The 21,916-nt window shown below is 48.3% G+C and overlaps 1 protein-coding gene and 1 long non-coding RNA gene across 10 annotated transcripts in view; both read right to left on the bottom strand.

The window, feature by feature from the left end:
• Positions 1 to 1,191, bottom strand: part of LOC145717407 (uncharacterized) — an 11,029-nt gene extending 9,838 nt beyond the window's left edge. The window contains exon 1 of the long non-coding RNA XR_014140601.1: positions 219 to 1,191. This is a non-coding gene — a long non-coding RNA (uncharacterized LOC145717407). The remainder of the gene's footprint in view (positions 1 to 218) is intronic.
• MPRIP (myosin phosphatase Rho interacting protein) overlaps positions 1 to 21,916 on the bottom strand; it is a 574,668-nt gene that overhangs the window by 537,320 nt on the left and 15,432 nt on the right. For all 9 annotated transcript variants that reach the window (XM_081805592.1, XM_081805587.1, XM_081805591.1 and 6 more), the window contains exons 2-3: positions 8,411 to 8,488; positions 6,092 to 6,157 (exon numbers count right to left, since the gene is read on the bottom strand). In XM_081805592.1, the coding sequence (XP_081661718.1) occupies positions 6,092 to 6,157; positions 8,411 to 8,488 (144 nt within the window). The remainder of the gene's footprint in view (positions 1 to 6,091; positions 6,158 to 8,410; positions 8,489 to 21,916) is intronic.

The raw sequence follows: 21,916 nt of genomic DNA, 5'->3' as shown, positions 1-21,916 counted from the left end.
CATATCAGTGAGATCATATGATACATGTCTTTCTCTGTTTGACTTATTTCACTCAACTTAATACCCTCCAGTTCCATCCACGTCGTTGCAAATGGCAAGATCTCATTCCTTTTGACGGCTGCATAATATTCCATTGTGTATATATATACCACATCTTCTTTATCCATTCATCTGTCGATAGACATCTTGGCTCTTTCCACAGTTTGGCTATTGTGGACATTGCTAAGGAGCCACAATCTTAACCTGTTAGCACTTGGCATCCTCTGAAGAATGTTCCCACCAAGCTCACCTCTCAACACAAAGACAGACGCCCCAAGCATAGACACCCCACAGTAAGTGCGCTGGCTGGACCTTGGCATTCTGTGGGATGGACAAACCCACGGCTGCCCCTGAAAAAGGCCTGTACACAAGGGCTAAAAGTGTTTTCCTGATTATGTCTGGGGGTGTGAACTAAGCTAAGGGTCCTCAGCAGCATAGTCCCTACAAAGTCACACAGCTCTGGTTTGGCCTGACTCCCAGGGCAGAGAATGGAGAGAAGCCCCACACAGTGAAAGCTGGCCCTTAATGCCACACACTTGCCACGGAAGCAGAGGTACGATCCCGCCATGGTCTCCACACAGGAGAAACCCAGGGTCAGTTTGTTTCAGAGCAGACAGGGTTCAACACCATTAGACCATGATATTTTTTTTTAAAAAAAGGAGATCTGACACGTGCTCCAACACGGATCAACCTTAAAGACATCATGCTAAGTGAAATAAGCCAGACACGGAAGGACAAATACTGTGTGACCCCACTTCTATGAGGTACACCTAGAGTCGCCAGAATCATGGAGAAAGGAAGTAGCAAGGGGCTGCCAGCGACTACTGGGAGAGAGGCTGGGGAAGTAGCGCTCAGCGGGGACAGCTTCAGTTGTGCAAGACGAGCAGACCGATGGTGGTGATGGCTGCACAACAGTGTCAGTCAGCTTGATGCCACCGAACCACCCTCTTAAAGATGGCTAAAACGGGGCGCCTGGCTGGCTCAGTTGGTTAAGCGGCTGCCTTCGGCTCAGGTCATGATCCTGGAGTCCCGGGATCGAGTCCCGCATCGGGCTCCCTGCTCGGCGGGGAGCCTGCTTCTCCCTCTGACCCTTCCCCCTCTCATGTGCTTGCTCTCTCTCATTCTCTCTCTCTCAAATAAATAAATAAAATCTTTAAAAAAAATAAATAAAATAAATAAATAAATAGGAGCATCTGGGGCGCCGGGGTGGCTCAGTTGGTTAGGCTACTGCCTTCGGCTCAGGTCATGATCCTGGAGTCCCGGGATCGAGTCCCACATTGGGCTCCCTGCTCGGCGGGGAGCCTGCTTCTCCCTCTGACCCTTCCCCCTCTCATGTGCTCTCTGTCTCTCATTCTCTCTCTCAAATAAATAAATCTTTAAAAAAAAAAAAAGGCTAAAACGGTAAATTTTGTTATATATAACTTATAATTTAAAAACAAAACACAAAAACCTGAGACAATCTTTTTGCCTGGCTTCCGGGAGGGAAAAGGAAGAGAACATGAAAGGAAGAGACCAGACTGCCCACAGCTCACCAGGTCCAGTCCCAACGCAGAGCCCCAAAGCCTCACGGTCCAGCATGCTCCACCCACAACTTGGCCCCGCTTCCCCTCCAGACTTGCTCTTCTCTGAGAAAGCCTCCTAATGACCTCTGGGATCCGATGAAATCAGTACCCTAGCTTTACATCGGTCCCCAAAAGCTCAAAGAGAGGTGGTAGAATTTGGTACAAAATGGGTAGATTACAGAAGAAGAAACAATAGCAGAGGAGAGAGGGAGCAGTTTGGGTTTCTAGATTCTTTACTCCATCCACTCCCGAAAAACCAGCGGCCCAGCCAAACTGCTCAGGCTCCCACTTGTCTGTGAGGCTGCCCCGAGCCCACCTCACCTCAGCTTGCGTTTGGGAAATTTCTTTTCCTTTTTTGGGAAATTCGCCTCTCTTCCACACCCACCAGTTACAGGGTACGTGGGTGTATCGAGAAAGAAATTTCCCAAAAAAGGAAAAGTGATTCCCAGAGGTTAGCCCCATCTCAGAGCTGCCTGAAAGAGAAAGGCAGTAGTCAGCCCCTGGAGTCGGACTTAGGCCCGAAGGCTCCAGACCTAGCAGAAGTCTCTCAGCATAAAAGCCTCTCAAAGCAGCCCTCAAGGCGGGCATTGGCCCAGGGACTGCAGCCCTCCTCCTCCTCCCGGGAACTCCTGACAATTGCCGTGCCCATGTTGGTCCCAGCCGAGGGGGCCCGGGACAACCTTACCCACTCTGCTCTCTGGAGCCTTCTGGAGGGACGAGTAATTACGAGCTACAACACACAACATACCTAATCCCTCTCCAGGAAACACCCCAGGTCTCACCTTCTCCCCACATTGAGAGCAGAAACTCTACAGCAACCCATTTACGAAGTTGGTTAGTTCAACTCAACAAATATTTACTAGGTCGGTGCCACCCAAGCCCCAGGCCAGACAATGCAGGGAGATACCGAGAACTATCAGGAGGCCCAACAATGAAAAAAAAAAGTTGCAATCTAGTTGGTAACATTTAAACCAATGAAAACAAATAGCAATATTGTTCAAAAGTCAAGTAACGATTTGAAACAGACTGTGACTAAGTATTAAGGGAACAGCCCAGCCATAAAAGGCTGTAATGTATTACATGCAGTAGATGAGCTGGCGAGCACTTGGGGGTGGGTGGGGTGCTCCGCAGGAGGGGAGGATCAGCAGGGGCTACAGGCTGCTCAGAGCTGCGGCTCTCGGAGACCAACACCAAAATGGGGCCAGTATACAGCATGGTGCTCTGAGCACAGCACCACAAGTGGGACCGCTATGCTCCCCAGGTTAAGAGCCACACACATAAGCAATTCCGCTAGCCCCGCGGTCCCCTGATATGCAGGGACACTGCACAGAAGCCCCTCCACCCCAGGAACAGGCCTACCCCTATTCCACACCTGGCAGTTCACCACACCAGCCAGCTGGCTAACCCTGCCCCTTCCCCTCCCTCACGCCCAGGGAATCAGACAGGTGAGTCCTTCCACACCTTAAGAATCACGGTGAAAAGAAATCAAGTCAAACTTATATTTTAATTTTTAAAAATTAAAAAAAAAAATTAAATAAGCCACTGACCAGATCACGAAGGGTTTCTCAGCCTCGGCACTGTTGCCATCTGGGGCCAGATCATTCCCTGTTGTGAGGCCTGTCCTGCGCATCATGGCACTCCTGGCCTCCACCCATAGGTGCCCAGAGCAACCTCCTTCACCCCTGCACAGTTGTGAGAGTCAAAGAAGGCTCCAGACACTGCCAGGTGGCCCCGGGAAGCACAGTGGTGCCCAGCTGAGGACCGTGGCTCTACGTCTTGGTTCTCTGAGAGAACACGCTCAGCACGGCTGCATGCGGTTCACACATGAGCCTGTCTGAAAAGCTCTCCCGCTCCACGTCTCAGGACCCTGTGGGCCAGGGAGAGGCAGGCGGCTAGGCACCAGGAAAGCTGACCTCTGGGTTGGAGCTCCAGGATGCTGGACTGTGCTCGTCCACGGAGTGGCGAGGAAGAACAAGGCCCAAAACAGACCCCCGGGGTGGGAGAGGCCCCTCCAGAGTCCACCTGCAAGGCCCAGGGCGGCAGGTGCCAACGCTGACGCGGGCAGCAAACATCGGACTGCCCCCGTCACCCAGCCCCTTCTCAACTGCAGCCCAGATGCTGCCTTGCAGCTTTCCCCACAGGACTTTCCTAACACAACGGGAAAAACTCTTACAGGCCTGAAATGTTGCTTTAAAGGTATTTCACTGCAACTGTCACTGTCTTTTTCACTCCCAGAAATAGTGCCGCTCTCTTCCCTGGAGCTGCAGTGTATCTGCACTGCCTGCAGGCCGGGCGTTCTGACGCTAACTGGCACACCAAGTCAGTCTCTTCAGCTCCAAGGTCATCTGCCAGAAAGTGGCCCATGGCCCAAAACTCTCCACTCTGGGCATCCCCCACAATGCCCTCTCTGTATGCCGAGTTTTTCCTGGGGCTTCTTTGCCCACATCGCTGGCACAGTCCCACCTCTTCCCCAGCAGCACATGAAATAATACCCAACCTACATTCAGGTTGCTGGGAGACCAAAATGTACTGCAAGGTGTCAGGACTCATGGCTCAACAGCCTCAATTACTTAGGAGCGGCTCTTGGGATGCAGCGTGTGTTCTGCGTTCATGTAGTAGCCGCCCTCTCTTTGTGCTTGTGCAACTGAGCTGAAGGGAACAAAACACTGTACTGGACTCCAGTTAGACCTGAAGAAAGACTTCCTGGCCAGAATAATCGGTCTCCAAGGACAGTCCAGGGAACTCTATTTTTCGGGAAGGTTCATGGTCCAGCCCAGCCTGGATGTAATCCAGTGACCTCTGAGGCTCCTTCTCTGTTCGTCTCTGCAGGACTTCAGAACCAGTCAGCCAGGCACAGGGAGGACAAAGTAAACTTCAAGGCTTGGAGGAGCCCAACTCCCACCCAGGGCCACCATTTGTATGATGGCCAAGTTGGGAGAACACAGAGGGCAGTGCTGGGTCTGCCTCCAGGCCTGTTTCCTTTCCCTGAAGGAATGGGTGTCCTAGTGAATCAGTCCCCTTGCTCCTATTTCTAGTGAATTCTACCATCCCACTGGTGCTCATCTCCAATCTACTCTGGACCACAGATGCTTCCATGGCAAAAACCCTTGCGGTCTATCACACTGTATAAATATACTCACCAGGAAGAATGAGAAATAAAATTATTTTTTTTTTGTAAGATTTTATTTATTTATTTGCGAGAGAGAGAATGAGAGACAGAGAGCACGAGAGGGAGGAGGGTCAGAGGGAGAAGCAGACTCCCCGCTGAGCAGGGAGCCCGATGTGGGACTCGATCCCGGGACTCCAGGATCATGACCTGAGCCTAAGGCAGTCGCTTAACCGACTGAGCCACCCAGGCACCCAGAAATAAAATTATTTTTAAGAAGGAACCAATGAGGTGATAGTTGAGGTAGAACTATCACATCTATTAATTCCATACCTAGATATCATACCCCTTAATTCATCTGAGAAACGAAGTAGAGGAAGCATCACATCACCAAGATTAGGAACCCCGTGTGGGAATGGACTCATTTGTGGCCTGTTCACACAGCTGTAATGACCACCCTAAAATCCAAGTGTCGCAACAGTCTACGACTGTCCTCGGAGAGGACAGTTATTTCTGCACACACTTCCAGAACCCTGCTCTCACTCCTGTAGCAAAACAACGAACTCTGGATGGGATGGGGTCAACCTATTTTACATGCTATGTCTAGATTTTCTAGGACAGTCCCAATTAAAAATGCTGCCTACATAAACGCACACACACACTCACAAACTCAAATGGAATAGGAAAAGGTGCTTAAATCTTCCATCTTCGTTCCTTTAAAAAGCTTAGAATTTGCTCCTACTTTAGATTAGTTAGGGGAGAACAATCTCCTTTAGAGGAAAAACTCAGGAGGCGGATAGAGAAAGAAAACCAGAACATTCCCCCTGGTTGGTTTTCAGGTTCTCCTCTGGACCAAGAACAGTAGACACTCATCTAGCCCAGGAAGCAGGGAGCAAACCAGGTGGGTGGCAAGGCAGGAAGGAGCCATATGCCCTGGCTTAGTGGCCAGGAGGCCTCTGAAGGTCCAACAGGAGGAGAGAGACCACCTGCAGCAATGGAACTGAGAGGCAGTCCCAGGACTACAGCACGGGAACGCGCGTGTGCTCAACTTCCACACACGCCCAAGGCCAGCCCCCCACCTGCCGCTGCAGGCCCACAGCCTGTTCTGCTTCTAAGTAGGAGTGCTCTGGCTAAGTGTGACTCCTGGCAGCCCGGAACGGAAGTGCCTTTCTCCCTCACTACTTACTCTCACCTGTCACCACTAACAATGCCTCAAACCAAAGGTCTGGGTTTTCAGAGCCACCTCTACCAGACGCCACAAGTTCTTCAAAGTCCGGGCTCCCAAAAGAAGGCCAAGCGAGAGCATATGCTGCTGTTGTTACAGACGACACACATGCAGACACAAAGAAGGGGCCTCAGGGCACAGATGCAGTAGGACACTCACCATCTCGTCCAGGGCATAGCGCAAGAGGCCGTGCTCGTAGAGGATGAAGAACCGCCGCTGCCATTTCTGCAATGGAGCACAGAGTGGGTGGTTAGGGTGCCTCTGGCCCCGATCTCCCCTCGCCACGTCCCCGGGTCTCACAAACCTACGTCAAAGCAATGCGGGCTCCACAGCTTCCATTTCTGGGGCAGATGGCCGGAAAAGAGGGACCCAAGGCAAAAGAGCAGTAATTTGTTAGATGGCCCTGGGCCAGGGGAGAGACCCAAGCCACCCAGTGTTTTTCCACATGAGTTACTAAGATTTCACAGGATGCCTGTTTAATTGGCAAGCTCTTGAAGAGCAGAGATGGTATCCTGGTTCCCTTTTTGCATTCTCTACGTACCCAGCACAGAGATGCTCACGTAACGTGTGCTGATATTTGATAAATTGTACGGCACAATATGGAATAACCTGAGAATGGTAGGCACTGATTCCCTGCTTCTGACAAAATCGAGGAAACTGCTATAAAAGGGTTGTTCTGATGACCCACAGGGAGTGGGAGACAGGGAAAAAGACTGCCAGGCTCCAGTGTTCACTGAGGATGAGAAAGCTAAGAAAAATCAAAACTGAGAAGGAGGGAGACCTGTGGGAATGATTCTGATGTCCAAGGAGTGATCGACCAGCAAAGGGCACCCCTCTACTCTCTACCCACAGGACAGGCTGCTGGGGGCCAGTGGGGCCCCAAAGGCACTGACGACAGAACAGAAGGGACCACGAGAGTATGCGCTTTCCCTTTTGTGGGGGGAAAACATGTCCCGAACAAGAGACTCTTGGTCCCCGAATCCCAAAGCAAAGATCATCATGAGAATCCATGACCTATTTTCAACAGCTCAAAAAGCCCAGCAAAATTCATACTTTCACTGGCAATAAGCCACAAGAACTATCACATCTCTTTGCTTTGGGCCAGAATTATATCATTCATAATAATGTTTTTCCCATCAGAAGCTGGAAATGGCAATTCTGTATGACCCAAATATAGAACAGGAAAGGGAGCTGCTCCCTGGTTACTGCAGGCATTGGAATACAGTCACCCCTGCTGTCCTCCTGCCTGGATGGCAGGAACAGGATGCTCAGATAGCCTTGCAAAGAGGACCTGAAGATGGCTGGTTCCACGATGGGCGTCCAGGGAGAGGCCACTTGAAGTTTTCCTGAGAAACATTTTCAAGGCTCCTTTAAAGACAGTAATATCTTTAAAGTCAAAACCCATACTAGACTTAATCCTAAAGATCCCAGACATAATACAAGGTCTGTGGGGCACCACAGCCCCCACTCTAGACTGCAGCATTCAGGCCAGGGGCAGAAGAGATCAAGAGGCAAAGAAGAGGCTCTCGGAGCAGGGGATGGGAATGGAGAGGAGCTGGAGCAATTTATAGGGTATGGGCGGGAGCACCTGGAAAAATCATGTGGAAAAGAAGAGTCTTTTATTTATTTATTTATTTATTTTTATTTATTTATTTTTTAAAGATTTTATTTATTTATTTGACACAGAGAGAGAGAGAGATAAAGCACAAGCAGGTGGAGCAGCAGGCAGAGGGAGAGGGAGAAGCAGGCTCCCTGAGGAGCAGGGAGCCCGATGTAGGGCTCGATCCCAGGACCCTGGGATCATGACCTGAGCCGAAGGCAGTCGCTTAACCAACTGAGCCACCCAGGCGCCCCAAGATGAGTCTTTTAACTGGAGTCATCCAAAGGGGCTCCCTGGTAAAGGAACAAACCACTGGTTAGGGACAATGTCGGTTTAATCATCTCAATGCTCCAGCTCAGACTGGGCTGCTCCCAGCAACCTGTGCACAGCAGGGACCCAGCCTGGGCTGGGGTGCCCAGGAGAGATGGGGCAAAAGCAGAGTTGGCACTCCAGTCCGTCATCCCTTCACTAGTGCTCATTTGCTGAGCCCCTAGCCAGGGAGGACTGAAGGAAAGAGAGATGGGATGAGGAAGGGAGGGAATGAGGGAACTGGAAGCCTAATTAGCATAATGCAAATGTTTGCTGAACTGCTCTTCTGCCTTTTACATTTAACTGTTTCTGCAGTCAAGCTGACCCATGAAAACAGGAGGCACCATGGGAGAGCATCTCCTTTTAAAGAGTGGACCTGGCACAACTGGTATCATGGAGACTTTTCCTATAGGACCGACGAGTTTGCCAAATGGGGGTTCCCTGCTGATCCTGCCACGCCAGGATCCACTGTTCAATTCCCCATCTCCCTCTTCCACTCGGTTGACTTGCCCTTAGATGGGCACCTCTCCAGTCCCTCCCACCTCAAGAATTCATTCTGAGGACCTTACCCGAGACCGATGCACTGGGTTGTCAAAGTCGGTCCCATCTGGAGCCAGGAGCAGCCAGCCACCATAAATAGGTTTTGCCTGGAGGAGAAAAAAGAGGGCAGGTCATCAGTGGCCTTGGGCCAGAGAGAGAACAGGTTCAATGGTCAAGTTAAAGATCAGTGCTCCCTGGAAACAGAAGTCACCTCTACTTAGCACACATCAGGCATCTCATTCCCCAGCCAAAGGCTGAGTTTCCCAAGAAAGATGTTTGGGAGTAAGAGGCTCCTGTGGGGTCTGCAGCAACTGGTGTGGAGATGGGGACACAGAACGTAGTGGGACTCTGAGAAACTGCAAAGTACAGGAACTCCTACGACACAGACGCCTCCCTCAAGTTCCTGATCAAGCCACGAGGATCAGGAAACAATGGCATTTCCAATCACCATGTGAGTACCCACCACTGTGTGCTGGGTACTACGTATATCACGCAAACACAGTCTAAAGCCCTCATTCTGATAGTACAAAACAGGGCCTGGGAGAAGAGACACTGCTTTATTAGTGATCACAGCTAGCAATGGCCAAAGAATTATCAACATCCTGGCTATGTGACGCTGGGCTGAAAACCCTGTGGTTGAGTTTCAACTGTCCCATCTGAAAGGTGGGGGTGACGGTAATCATATCTACACCTCATGAGACTTATGTGAGGATTGATGAGATAATCCAAGTAAAACACAGCACAGGAATATAAAATGGTGCAGCCACCGTGGAAAATTCTGGCACTTCCTCAAAGAGTTAAACACAAAATTCCACTCAACCCAGAGCTCCACTCCTGGGTATATACATTTGAGAAGACTGAAAGCAGGTGCTCAAATAAAAACCTGGACCTGAATGTTCACAGCAGTACTATTCCTAATCGCCAATAGGTAGAAACAGTCCCAATGGACATCAATAGATGAGAGGATAAGCAAAATGTGGCACATCCATTCAACAGAATATTATCAGCCATAAAAAGGCACCAAGTCCTGGCACGATCTACAACATGGACAAACCTTGAAGACATTATCCTGAGTGAGAGAACATAGACACCAAAGACCATAGATTGTATGACTCGGCTTACATGAAAAAATCCACAATAGGTAAATCCACAGAAACAGAAAGCAGATTAGTGGTTGCCAGGACATGGAGGGAATAGGAAATGGGAAATGACTGCCAACAGGTATGGAGTTTCTTTGTGGGATGATGAAAATGTTCTGGAATTAGAAAGTGGAGATGGTTGAATGACCTTGTGAATATGCTAAAAGCCACTAAATTGTACCCTTTAAGAGGCTGAATTTTATAGTTCGTAAATTATATCTCAAAAAAAGTGTATGAGGAAAAAAACATTAAGCACAGTGTTTGGCCTCTAAGTGCATAATAAATGTTAGCTGTCAATTTTTTTTTTTTTTTTTTAAATGAAGAGTCCCCCATCCCCCAAGACCCTGAGAGTAGGAGCTCAACAGGAGTTGAGACACTAGACAGACACTCTGGCTCCACCTTCCTTTTCAGCCATACCCGGCTGGTGAGAAGCCACTGGAAAAGGCGCAACCAAGCCAATTTGTCCACTACCCTTTGGAGGGCAGTAACACAAAACTCAAATCCTCTGCCTGCTGTTTACACACATGACTCATCTCTGGGAAAGCATTAGGGTCCTCTAACCATGCTTTTTATTCAGCACTTTCCAAACTGGAGCCCTGTCACACCACCTCATTTTATAGCTGTGGAATCTGTGACTCAGAGAGGGAAGGTCACTTGCCAGAGGTCACAGAGCATTCTAGGGTAAGCCAAGAACACTCCTTTTTCTTGGCTTCTGCAGGGTCCTCTAGGCCCCCAGGGGGAAGCTCTGGCTTTTCCCCATGAAAGTGAACATAGTAGGAGCTTCAGGCAAGGGGTATGAGGGGGCTGAGGAACGGAAGTCAGGGACTGGTTTTGATGAAACATGGGAGGTGGGTGCTGGCAGGGAACCTGGGGTTAGAGGGACACGACCCAGGAGGGCCATGGGGGATGTGGAATGAAATTCTGTCTCGGAAAACAGGAGTAAAGAGAGTAAGGTTTGTAACAAATACCAGCCCGGTGGCGCCCAGCCATTCCCCAAGCAGGCAGGCACACTCACTCAGCGGGCTCTCTCACACCACTCAGTGACATACGTACACAAGATGGAAAGGTGAGGGCCAGGGGGTGATTCTGGGCCAGGTGATTTCCCCACTTCACCTCTTAGCTTGCAGTTCCCTGAGGTGTGCAATCAGGTTAGACAACAAGGCCGTGTCTCCTCCATTTCTGTCTAGCCGTGATTGTATGCTACTCTCCTGGTCTCTGGCCGCAGGGCTTTGGGGAGACTTCATATTAGCAGCTACATCTACCTAATCTTTCTCCAAAAGGAGCAGCTGGAAAAGTGAGGGGCTGATACAGGTCCCCTCAGAACCCACCACCCATCACGAGCACTGTTATTGACCGAACATCTATCTACTCAGGCCTAGTGTGCGCCAGCCCCATGTGCTGCAAACCAGGGGGCTGCCAGCACCCACCTCACTTTGTCAGGTCCTTCTTGGACACACCACCCCAAAGGGGACCCTTCCAGGTGGGCAGGTTGTCCTGAAAAGTGGGAGGCTGGGCCAATGGAGGGCACAGGGCAAGAAACAAGTGCTCTAGGGGCACCTGGGTGGCTCAGTCGGTTAGGTGTCTGCCTTTAACTCAGGTCTTGATCCCAGGGTGCTAGGATTGAGCCCCACATCAGGCTCCCTGTTCAGTAGGGAGCTTGCTTCTCCCTCTGCCTGCAGCTCCCCCTGCTTGTGCTCACTTGCTCTCTCTGTCAAATAAATAAATAAATAAATAAACTCAGCCTTCCCTCACAAACCCAATAAACCAGAGGCTGCACTTCTGGCTGGTCTCTGGGAAGAGGCTGCTGGTGGTCTGGGTGTCGTCCTCAATTGAAAGTCCTTTCAAAAACGGTTACTTGAAACTTCTGCTTCTGGAAGATAGGTAGACATAATTTTCCTTATTCCTCCTACTAAGTACAAATCAAACCTCAGACACTGTATATAATAAAAACCTAAGGAGACTCTGCAAGGTAGAGAGAAGAGGGCTGGGGATCCTGAGACCTGAAAACAACATGGAGATGTGCACCCTGGCTTCTCTTTTTGTCTCACTGTCCCAGACTAGGTACTGGAAGAATGAGCAACCTGGAAGTGCCAACAGGTACAAATAAAAGCCCCAATAAAAACTGCTCTCTCTAGCTGAAGAACCAGGGAAGGAACAACCTGGTAAGACAAAATATTCTACGATAACTGTTCCATTCCTGCCAGACATGACAAGAAAGACTCAGCTCCAGCCCCACCCATGCCAGCAAAGGCTTCCTTCCTACCCTTGCCAGCTAAGAGGCGCCCCAGCATCCCTACCAGGAAGGTGTCGGGAGGCCAGGCAGGGAGCTGGGATTTTTGCCCCCCCACTCCGAAGTAACAAGGTCCCTCTCCCTCTCCCTGCTGGGATAGAGTCAGAGGAAGACATGTGGGGAGCTGAACTCTCACCCCTGCTCCAAAGTAACAATGAACCTCCCCCATCAGGTGTCAGTGGAGGCCAAGTGGGCAGCCTGGACTTCTACTTCCACCTGAAAGTAAAAGATGGTGGCTCCCCCCACCCCCCTACCCTCACTGGAGTAGTGGTCAGAGAAAGCCAACTAGAAAAGAAGGGTCAAACACAATCCACAGTCACCTAAAATAACACAAAAATATCCAAGTTTCAATCAAAAAAATCACCAGCATACTAAGAACCAGAAAGATCACAAACTGAATAAAACAAGGACAATCAACAGATGCCAACACCAAGGTGACAGCCATGTCAGAATTATCTGATGAGGCAGCAATGCTGAAATGTTTCAACAAGAAATTATAAACATGCTTGGAATAAGTGGAAACACAGAAAGCCCCAGCAAAAAAACAAAACAAACAAAAAACAACCAGGAGATATAAAAACCAAATGGAAATTTTGAAACTGAAAAATACAATAAATGAAATAAAAAGCTGATTGGATGGACCCAACAGCAGAATGATGGAAACCACAAGGAAAGAATCAGTGAACTGGAAGAAAAGTAACAGAAATGACCCAATCAGGGGCGCCTGGGTGGCTCAGTCTTAAGGATCTGCCTTCAGCTCAGGTCATGATCCCAGACTCCTGGGATCAAGCCCCGCTTCGGGATCCCTGCTCAGCAGGGAGCCAGCTTCGGGATCCCTGCTCAGCAGGGAGCCAGCTTCGGGATCCCTGCTCAGCGGGGAGCCAGCTTCTCCCTCTCCCACTCCCCCTGCTTGTGTGCTCACTCACTCTCTGTCAAATAAATAAATAAAATCTTAAAAAAAAAAATGAAAGAAATTACCCAATCAGGCAACAGAGAGAAAAGAGACTAAAAGAAATAATAAGAGAAAAACAGAGTCTTAGAGACCTGTAGAACAATATAAAAGATCTATCATCTGTGTCATCAGACTCCCAGAAAGAGAAAAGGACAGTAGGGTGGAAAAAGCACTTGAATAAACAATGGTTGAAAACTTCCCAAATTTGGCAAGAAAGGCAACCTATAAATTCAAGAAGCTGAGTACACTCCAAAGGATAAATCCAAAGGAATCTACACCAAGACACAACAAAATTAAATTTCTGAAAACTAAAGACAAATACAAACTCTTGAAAGCAGCCAAAGAAAAGTAACAGCTTATAGATAGGAGAAAACCAAATATGACAACAGTGGACTTCTCATCAGGAACCTCAGAGGCCAGAGGCAAGTGGTACAATACTTTTCAGGCACTGAAAGGAAACTGTCAATCCAGAACCCTAGACCCAGAGAAAATATCCTTCAGAAATGAAAGCGAAATCTCAGATGAGTTCCTCAAAAAATTAAAAACAGAACTACCCTACAATCCAGGAATTTTACCCCAAAATTAGAAAACCCCCAATTCAAAGGGATACATGAACCCCTATGTTTACTGCAGCATTATTTACAAGAGCCAAACTATGGAAGCAACCCAAGCGTCCACTGACATACGAATGGATCAAGAAATGTGATATTTATCTACAATGGAGTATTACTCAGCCATAAAAAAGAATGAAATCTTGCCATTTGTAACAACATGGATGGACCTAGGGAGTATAATGCTAAGTGAAATGTCAGAGAAACACAAATACCACATGACCTCACTCATATGTGAAATTTAAGAAATGATGAAAGACGAAATGCTTTTCCTCCCAGATAAGGAACTAGGCAATGATGTCCACTCTCAGAACTACAGTGCTAGAATTTCCAGCAAGTGCAATAAGGCAGAAAAGGAAATAAAAACCATGTAGATCAGAAAGAAAAAATAAAATGTTTACAGATGACATAATTTTCTATGTAGAAAAACAAAGAATCTGTTTTTAAAAACTAAAACTAGTGAGTTCAACAAGGATACAGGATATAAGATCAGTATACAAAAATCAACTGTATTTCTATATACTAGCAGTGAATATGTGGACACCAAAATTAAAAATGTAATACCATTTACAATCGCTTAAAAAAATGAAATACTGGGACGCCTGGGTGGCTCCTTGGTTGAGCATCAGGTCATGATCCCAGGGTTCTGGGATCGAGTCCCCGGTTGGGCTCCCTGCTCAGCCAGGAGTCTGCTTCTCCCTCTCCCTCTGCCCCTTTCCTGCTCATGCTCGCTCTCTCTCTCAAATAAATAAAATCTTAAAAAAAGAGAACTATTTAGTTGTAAATCTAACAAGGCATGTACAAGACTTGCATGCTAAAAAAAACTACACAACACTGATAAAAGAAACCAAAGAAGAGCTAAAAAAAAAAATGGAAAGACATATTATGCTCATAGACTGGAAGATTCTAAGATGCCAATTTTCCCCAAATCGATATACAGAATTAATGCAATTACTAATCAAAAGCTCAGTAAGGCTTGCAGATATAGACAAGATTACTCTAAAATTTAAATGGAAAGTCAAAGAAACTAGAATAGTTTTAAAAATTAAAAAAGAATAAAGAGGGAGGCATTCATCTACTCGATTACAAGATTTATTACATATCCACAGTATTCAAGATTGTGTGATATTAGTGGAAGGTGAGATACATAGATCAACAGAACAGAATGGAGGGGCGTCTGGGTGGCTAAGTCAGTGAAGCATCTGACTCTTGATTTCAGCTCAGGTCATGATCTTAGGGTTGTGAGATCGAGCCCCATGTAGGGGTCTGTGCTGGGTGTGAAGCCTGCTTAAGATCCTCTCTCTCCCGCTGCACCTCTTCCCCGCCTCTCTTCCACTCTTAAAAAAAAAAAAGAGAGAGAGAGAACAGAATAGAGAACCCAGAAACAGACCCACACAAATATGTCCAACTTAATCTTGGAAAAAAGGTGCTAAACAATTCAGTGGAGGAGAGACAGCCTTTTGACAAATGGTGCTGAAGCCACCGGACATCCACAGGCAAAAAATAAATAATGCTCAATCTTACACAAAAATTAGCTAAGAATGAAACACAAACTGACAAATCAAACTTAATTAAAATTAAAAATTTTTGCTGTGTGAAGGCCCTACAAGGAGGGTGAAAAGATAAGTCACAGAATGGAATAAAAATATTTGCAAACCACATGCCCAACAAAGGACTAGTATCCAGTAGAGTATACTAAGCCCTCTTGAAACTCAACAGTAAATAAACAAAAACAAAAACACAACAATCTGTTTAGAACCATGAGCAATATAAGCCTATCAAAATGGCTAAAATTAAAAATGGTGACAACACCAAATGCTGGCAGGAATGTGAGCAAAGTCTATGACTCATACATTGCTGGCAACAATGTGAAATGGTACAGCCACTCTAAAAAAGTTTAGGGGCTTCTTTAAAAACTAAGCATGCAATTACCCCATGATCCAGGAGCTGCACACCTGGGTACTTATTCCAGAAAAACAAAAGTTTGCATTCACACAAAAACTGTACATTTCTGAATGGTTATAGCAGCTTTATTTGTAATAGCCAAAACCTGGAAACCCAGATGTCCTTCAGTAGGTGAGCAGTTAAAGAAACTGGTACATGACTCCCCTGGAATACTAGTCAGCAATAAAAAGGAACAAACTTGATCCACACAATCTGGGTGAATCTCCAGAGAATTATGAGTGAAAAAAGCCAAAACTGAAAGGCTACATGCTGTATGATTCCATTTACATAAAATTCTTGAAATGTGTAATTTCTATAAATGGAGAACAGATCCACGGCTGCCAGGGGTTAAGAGGTAGTAATGGTGGGAGGGCAGGGGCGTGGCGTGAGGGGACCTGGAAGGATGGAAATGCCTTGATCTTGACTGCATCAATGTCAATATCCTGATTCTGACACCGCACTATAATTTTACAAGGTTTTACCACTGGGGGAAACTGGGTAAGGTGTACGTGGAATAGCTGTACATTTTCTTAAAACTGCACAGAAAAATACAATTATCTCAAAATAAAAAGTTTAATTAAAAAAAAAAAAACCAAACCTGTTACTTGCTGAATACTGCCTCCACCCACATACAGGCATTTAGCACTGGAAGGAGACCCTCCACAGCCCCATACCACAGAGGCTCCAGCCATGAAGACCTCGGTGGTCCACAAGGGCCTTCCCCAGGCCAGGATGGCCCTCCGCGGCCCTCAGCTGTGCTGAATGAGCTCCACTGGCCTTTCCAACAGCTTCTCCTGGAGGCCACACACACCCACACGTGTACACCCTGTTGGGCCTGTCCTTCTGCCCCTTTTCCTCTCACCACCCTCCAGGCAGCTCTGGGCTGCATCAGGGAGAGCCCAACTGCCTCAACTCAGGCCAAGTGGGCAGGCCACAGGCAGGGGAAGATGCAAACGTCCTGGCCTGCTTTACACAGCGTTGTCAAGCTGCCACACTGATGCTTCCCAGAAACATACAAGCCTCTGGACACAGCCGCCCGATCACAATCAGCTCCGAGGCGTCGGGAACATTACATGCTCGGCTCTCAGCAACATGTGGCCTGACGCTCAAAGAGCAGGGACGTCAGTGACGGATTTCTAATGGGTGGTTAACCTCGATTTTCCTGTCCTCAGATTCACCCACCCTGTGAGTGTACATGGTGCCGAGAAAGGCAGATACATTGCACGCTATGGCACTGAAGAGTGAGTACCCAAAACTACTGATGCAAAAATGTGGGCTCCACCTTTCCCAGCCCCTGATAACATCCCGTCATCCTAAAGGCCCTCTATGGTCTGGTGTCCCCTTACTGGCCCCTACACAGGCCCCCTCAAAATCCTACACCCCCTTCAAGTACAGGAACTGACCCAAAGCCAACTGCTTACTGAGAACTTACTGTGGCTGCTACCGCCATTAATCCAGGACACTGCCACCTCCCCCTTCTCTGGACTGCTCTGTTATACTTACACCTCCCAGGGGAAAGAAAAATATTCCATCAGGCACAAGAATTGCTTGTGGAGGGCTCTTTGCCCCATCCCGCTGCCCCTCCTAAGTTCCATTATCTCCCAACCCCAAGCCATCCACGTTCCTTCCCTCTTAGAACACTCAGCTCACCGCGGAGTCCCGCCTCCCATCTAGCACAGTGCCCTGTACAGAGTCGGGCTGCAGTCACTGAAACACACATCCACATGAGTCAGTGGACATACTTCCTAGTCGCCACCACGCAGCCGAGACTGCTCCTAAATTGTGCTCTGAGCACGGCCGGTAAGGCCTTCCCAGCCAAGACCCAGGGGAGCCCAGACGGCACTTCCAGCCTCCATACCTGGAGCTCCCATGGTGCTAGTCGGTACTGGTTGGCCCCAGGGGACAACCAGCAGGCTGAGGCGCAGGCAGACAGGCTGAACTTCACGTGTACTTCTCCTTTCTCTGATTCTGACCTCCCAGTCATGCCACGTCTGCCACACTGGCAGAGACACAAAGAAGTGCTGTGGGAACCCAGCACTCTCCAAGAGCGGCAATGTGGCCGTATGTGGGGAGAACCACCGCCTTCCCAGACTCCTGCCCCAGGAACCCCACAGCCAGAAATTAAGCTGAAAGAAATAACACAGAGAAGCAAAAAGCTCCCCTCATGATTGAAGAGGAACTCAATGTCCAACAAGCAAATGGCTAAATGAATGCTGATTATCAACTCACGAAAATATTACACAGCCATTAACTATAAATACCTATGAGGAATTCAAGAACCCCTTGAGAGTATGTGCCCACGGGATTCCATCAAGCCAGTGCTTCCTGCACAGAGCCAGGTGGCTTCATTCCCTCTGTCTCCTGGATGACTGGCACCCTCTGGAGGTGTTCAGTGGAATTTCCCCAGTTGCTGCTGTGAAGCTGGAATCACTCAAGGGACCAGAGATAAAAATGTGATGTGCACTTTCCTCCCCAAGGGGCTCTTGTATTAGTGAAGGAGACCAGGCATGGGAACAAGCACCCAGGGTAGGATGTAAAAATGTGGCCTATTATTATAAAATGCATCGTAAGGACAGAGAAAGATTGGGAGTCAACGAGAAAACAGCTATTGTGTTGACTGCTGGGATCATGAGCAAGTCTTGGGTTTTTTTGTTTGCTTTTACCATTTTTTGTAAAGTATATATAGTACTTACCAGATATTACTTTTTTTTTAAAGGGAGGGGGAGATGTTTGCCTGACTGTGCATGCATGACTTCTGATACAGTACTAACAGAACATCTTCCAAAAGATGGCAGGGGGTGGTGGGCAAGTGCCTGATTGTTCCTGTCAGAATAAGAAGTAGACGAGGTCAAGGAATCCCTGTACTCCACTCTCCACCAATGGCATGACCTAACAGCTCTGGATAATTAGTGTAAAGACCATGGCCTGGGAACCAGAAGGCCCAAGTTCAAGTCCTAGTTCTATGTCTTAGTTTGTGTGTGGCCCAGGGCAAGACATTACCTCTGTGAATCTCAGTTTCATCATCTACAATAGAAAAACACACATAACTTTTCCATACCATTTTTTAAAAAATTACATCAGACACAAACACATACTGGGTCACTGAACAATCAATGGCCCAGAGTCAGGGATATACATCGCAGCACCTACATAGGGCCGTGCACACAGCCGGTGCTCAGACCAAACTGGGGGTACCGCTTGGGGACCAGCAGCACTCAGGGGAGTGAGCCCCACAGTGGAGGTTATGAGTGGAGGTCCCCAAAGGAGCGTGATGGGCAGGACTGCAGAGTATTTGAGGCCAGTCCAGAAGGACCCCAGGGCCTCCCGACTCTGAGCGTAGGGGCAGAGCATGCAAAGCCCACACAGGCTCCCTCATATCAGGCTAAACGCCTGAATTCCAAGCACAGTGACCGTCCCCATTAAAGTTCTTCAAGAGGAAAAGTCCCACAGTCCTGAAGAATCCATATATGCGAGGGCCAGTATCCCAGCTTTGGGGAAATTCCTGGGGCAAAGATTTCTCTGGGCCAAAGGTGGGGTATAGGGACCTGCGCTCAAGCATGAGCTGGGGGACAAATGGCCCTTGGTAGAGGATTCATTAAAAGATCTATGGGCAGAATGTATGTAGACTGCAGCTAATACACCTGTAGTTTCGAGGTTCCTTCCTTGCCCTTTTTTTTTTCCCCAAAAGAGTTTCTCTGGCAACACTTTTAGGTTCATAACAGGCTGTTAATATTTTCTGCATTTCGGTTCTAAAAGGAGAAATGATGCCTGGGCAGCAGCCATCTGGCCATCTTTATGAGCTTGTAAATCAAGCTCATAAGAATTCAAGGTCACCTGTCTTTTCCGAGACATTTCAAGTAAGTCAGTAAAAGGAGATCTGAGCACATGTGAAAGTCAGTCTCAGGCCTTAACCTTGCCAAGACTTTACTGTATCCTAGGTGCCCACCTGCCTAGCCCATGGCAGGGGGGTTAGCACACAATTCTGAGCATGCCTACTAGGGCCAAAGCCCTCAAGCAAGTGGGGCATCTCTTTCAGAACAAGCCTGCCAGGGCCAATCATCATCAGTGAGGGTGTTGGCCATCTCTGCCGACCCCCTGAGAGGCCACACACACACTTGTTCCCCACAAGGCCATGAGACCTAAACCGTGCTGGGACTCCTAAGACTTGTCTCAAGGCCTAGAGAATACCGTGATGTTGCTTTACATTCAGTTCTGGACCCAAACTACATTCCTCAATACGGCCACCATATGCCAGCATGAACTTCCAGGGCCTGTCGTTTGCCTCTGAAAGTCAGCAGAGAACAACCAACCATCACCAAGATAAATCGTACTACAGCCACTCTGGGTGATTCAACATGATCAGAACCCAGGGCCGTGACCAGGGTGAAAGCCCGGCCTTCCAAGTGAGAAAGGCAGCTGTTCCCCGGCTGGCAGGATATCATCAGGTATGTGGCCTGGAGGACACACACTCGATCTAACTGAGCACACGGGGGAGTCAGGTAAAAATGCCCATTGGTTTCCTCTCTTTGTCACATCTATCCTGCCTTCCACTGTCCTCAGAGCTAACATCCACAGCTTATGAGGCTGGTCACTGCTCCACGCCCTTCATGTACTCTCCGGTCTTCACAACAAACCTATGAGGTATATGCCATCAGCACCTCCATCTGACATTCAAGGACACTGAAGTGACCTGTCTAAGCAGGCTCTGAGCCGTGACCACCTGGCCCCCTAGCTGGCCTGTAACCACTCCACACTGCTCCACGTCGGTGAGCCACTTCCCAAAGTAAAGGCCAGAGCCATGTGAACAGGAAGCATGTTCTCCTGGAGGGTCTAGTCCTGACCCGCACATCACGCAGGGTCTCCCCAGACACCCTTGCAGTCGAGGTCGAGGACCTGGGTGTGCATGGCACCTGTGAGTTCATCACTATGGGATGAACCAAACACAGACCACCCTCCAGAGAGCCACCCATTCAGCTTGGCCGGGCACCATGGATTGTTAAGGTGTTCTGGGAGCTGACGGAAATTGTGGGGCTCTTCTCTGGAAGGAGGAGTCTTCCTTACCTGTGCAAACAGTAAGAGTGAGCGCGGGCTCCCACCTCTTCCCCACCCCAGAGAAAGTACAGTAACCCTGTGATTTACCATTCAGACAAAGGTACTGTGGGGAAAGAGTTGGGACCCTATTAATTACCAAGACATGTGACCCTGGAACTCAGGAGAAATGCAGCTTACCAACCTTTGGTGCCAAAGGCCACGACACAGAACCATCAACGCAAAGATAAGAAAGCCACCGGAAATACCCACAATGAGACAAAGGCACAAAAAGTGGAACGAAGGGAAAGGAACTCGGCACCAGGGGCAGAGACAGGAGGTCTGGGAGAGACTTCCTGTGAGAAGTTCGCAAAGGACCAACTTCAGAAACTGAAGTCAGGGACGTGAGCCTGGGGAAAGCAGGCAGAACTGAGCCAGCATCACGCCAGCCGACGTGTGCAGAGGTTCAAGTTTCCCTCCAGAGGAGGCAGCAGGGCCTTACACACAGTGTCACCCCATCTGGCAGTGTCATGGAAGCAAGGGTTCCAGGAGGAGAGGCCACATCCCAAGAACTCCACAAGGCTCGGTATGATCGGGGTCCACACCTCCAGAGCTAGCGCGGAGGCCCCAAACCTCTAGACAATCTGCAGACGGGCCCACCCTTCAGCCAAATCAGAAGCAGCACAGGGCGGAGGCAGAGACAACAAATATTTGGTGAAACAATGACCTGAGTTCTACAAAGTGTTATCGGATGGCCCCTTGGTTTTGGCAGAGAATGCTTCTGCACTGCTGACACATACTTGCCCAGACTGCACGCATGGGTGTGTGTGAGGGGGAGGCCAACATCATGTCCGTACAGCGTGCTCAGGGGGACCTGGGGTAACCACGATAGGGTAGAATGGAGGTGGAATGTGTGCTATTAGCTATGCGTGGATAGCAAATGTCAAGCAGAAAACGACAAGAAGATGGGAAATGAACATGTCAAAGAATGGTTTGGTAAGATATGAATTATGAGTACAAACCAAGAATGAGGTGGGATAGTAACTGTCTTGGGGTATTCCTGTAATAGTTTTACTGAGGTATAATACACATACCATACAACTCCCCCATTTAAAAGTGAGCACAATTCAATAGTTTGTAGTGCATCCATCACCACAGTTTTGGAACTCCCCAACTCCTGCCACCCCCAGAAGAAACCCTGTAATCTTTAGCTGTCATTCCCTAAACCGTCCATTCCCCACCCCCCTCCCCCATTCCAATCCCTGGAAACCACTCTACTTTCTGTATCTATACATTTGCCTATTCTGGACATTTTGTATGAACACAATCAGATGACGAGTGATCTTTTCTGACTGCTCCCTTTCCTTAGCATGATGTTATCAAGGTTTATCCACACTGTAGTACGTGTGTATATTTTACACCTTTTTATGGCCAAATAATATTCCATTTATGAACATACCACAATTTGTTTATCTACTCAACTGCCGCTGGACGCTGGAGTCATTTCTCCCTTTTGGTGGCTGTGAACATTGATATACAAGTTTGGTGACGGTTTTTCAACCTTCTTTAAG

Source organism: Leptonychotes weddellii, chromosome 15 (assembly GCF_054177405.1).
Source record: "Leptonychotes weddellii isolate Sample4059 chromosome 15, ASM5417740v2, whole genome shotgun sequence".
Lineage (NCBI taxonomy): Eukaryota > Metazoa > Chordata > Mammalia > Carnivora > Phocidae > Leptonychotes > Leptonychotes weddellii.
The sequence above is the reverse complement of the archived record's forward strand: the minus strand, read 5'-3'. Positions and strand labels throughout refer to the sequence as shown.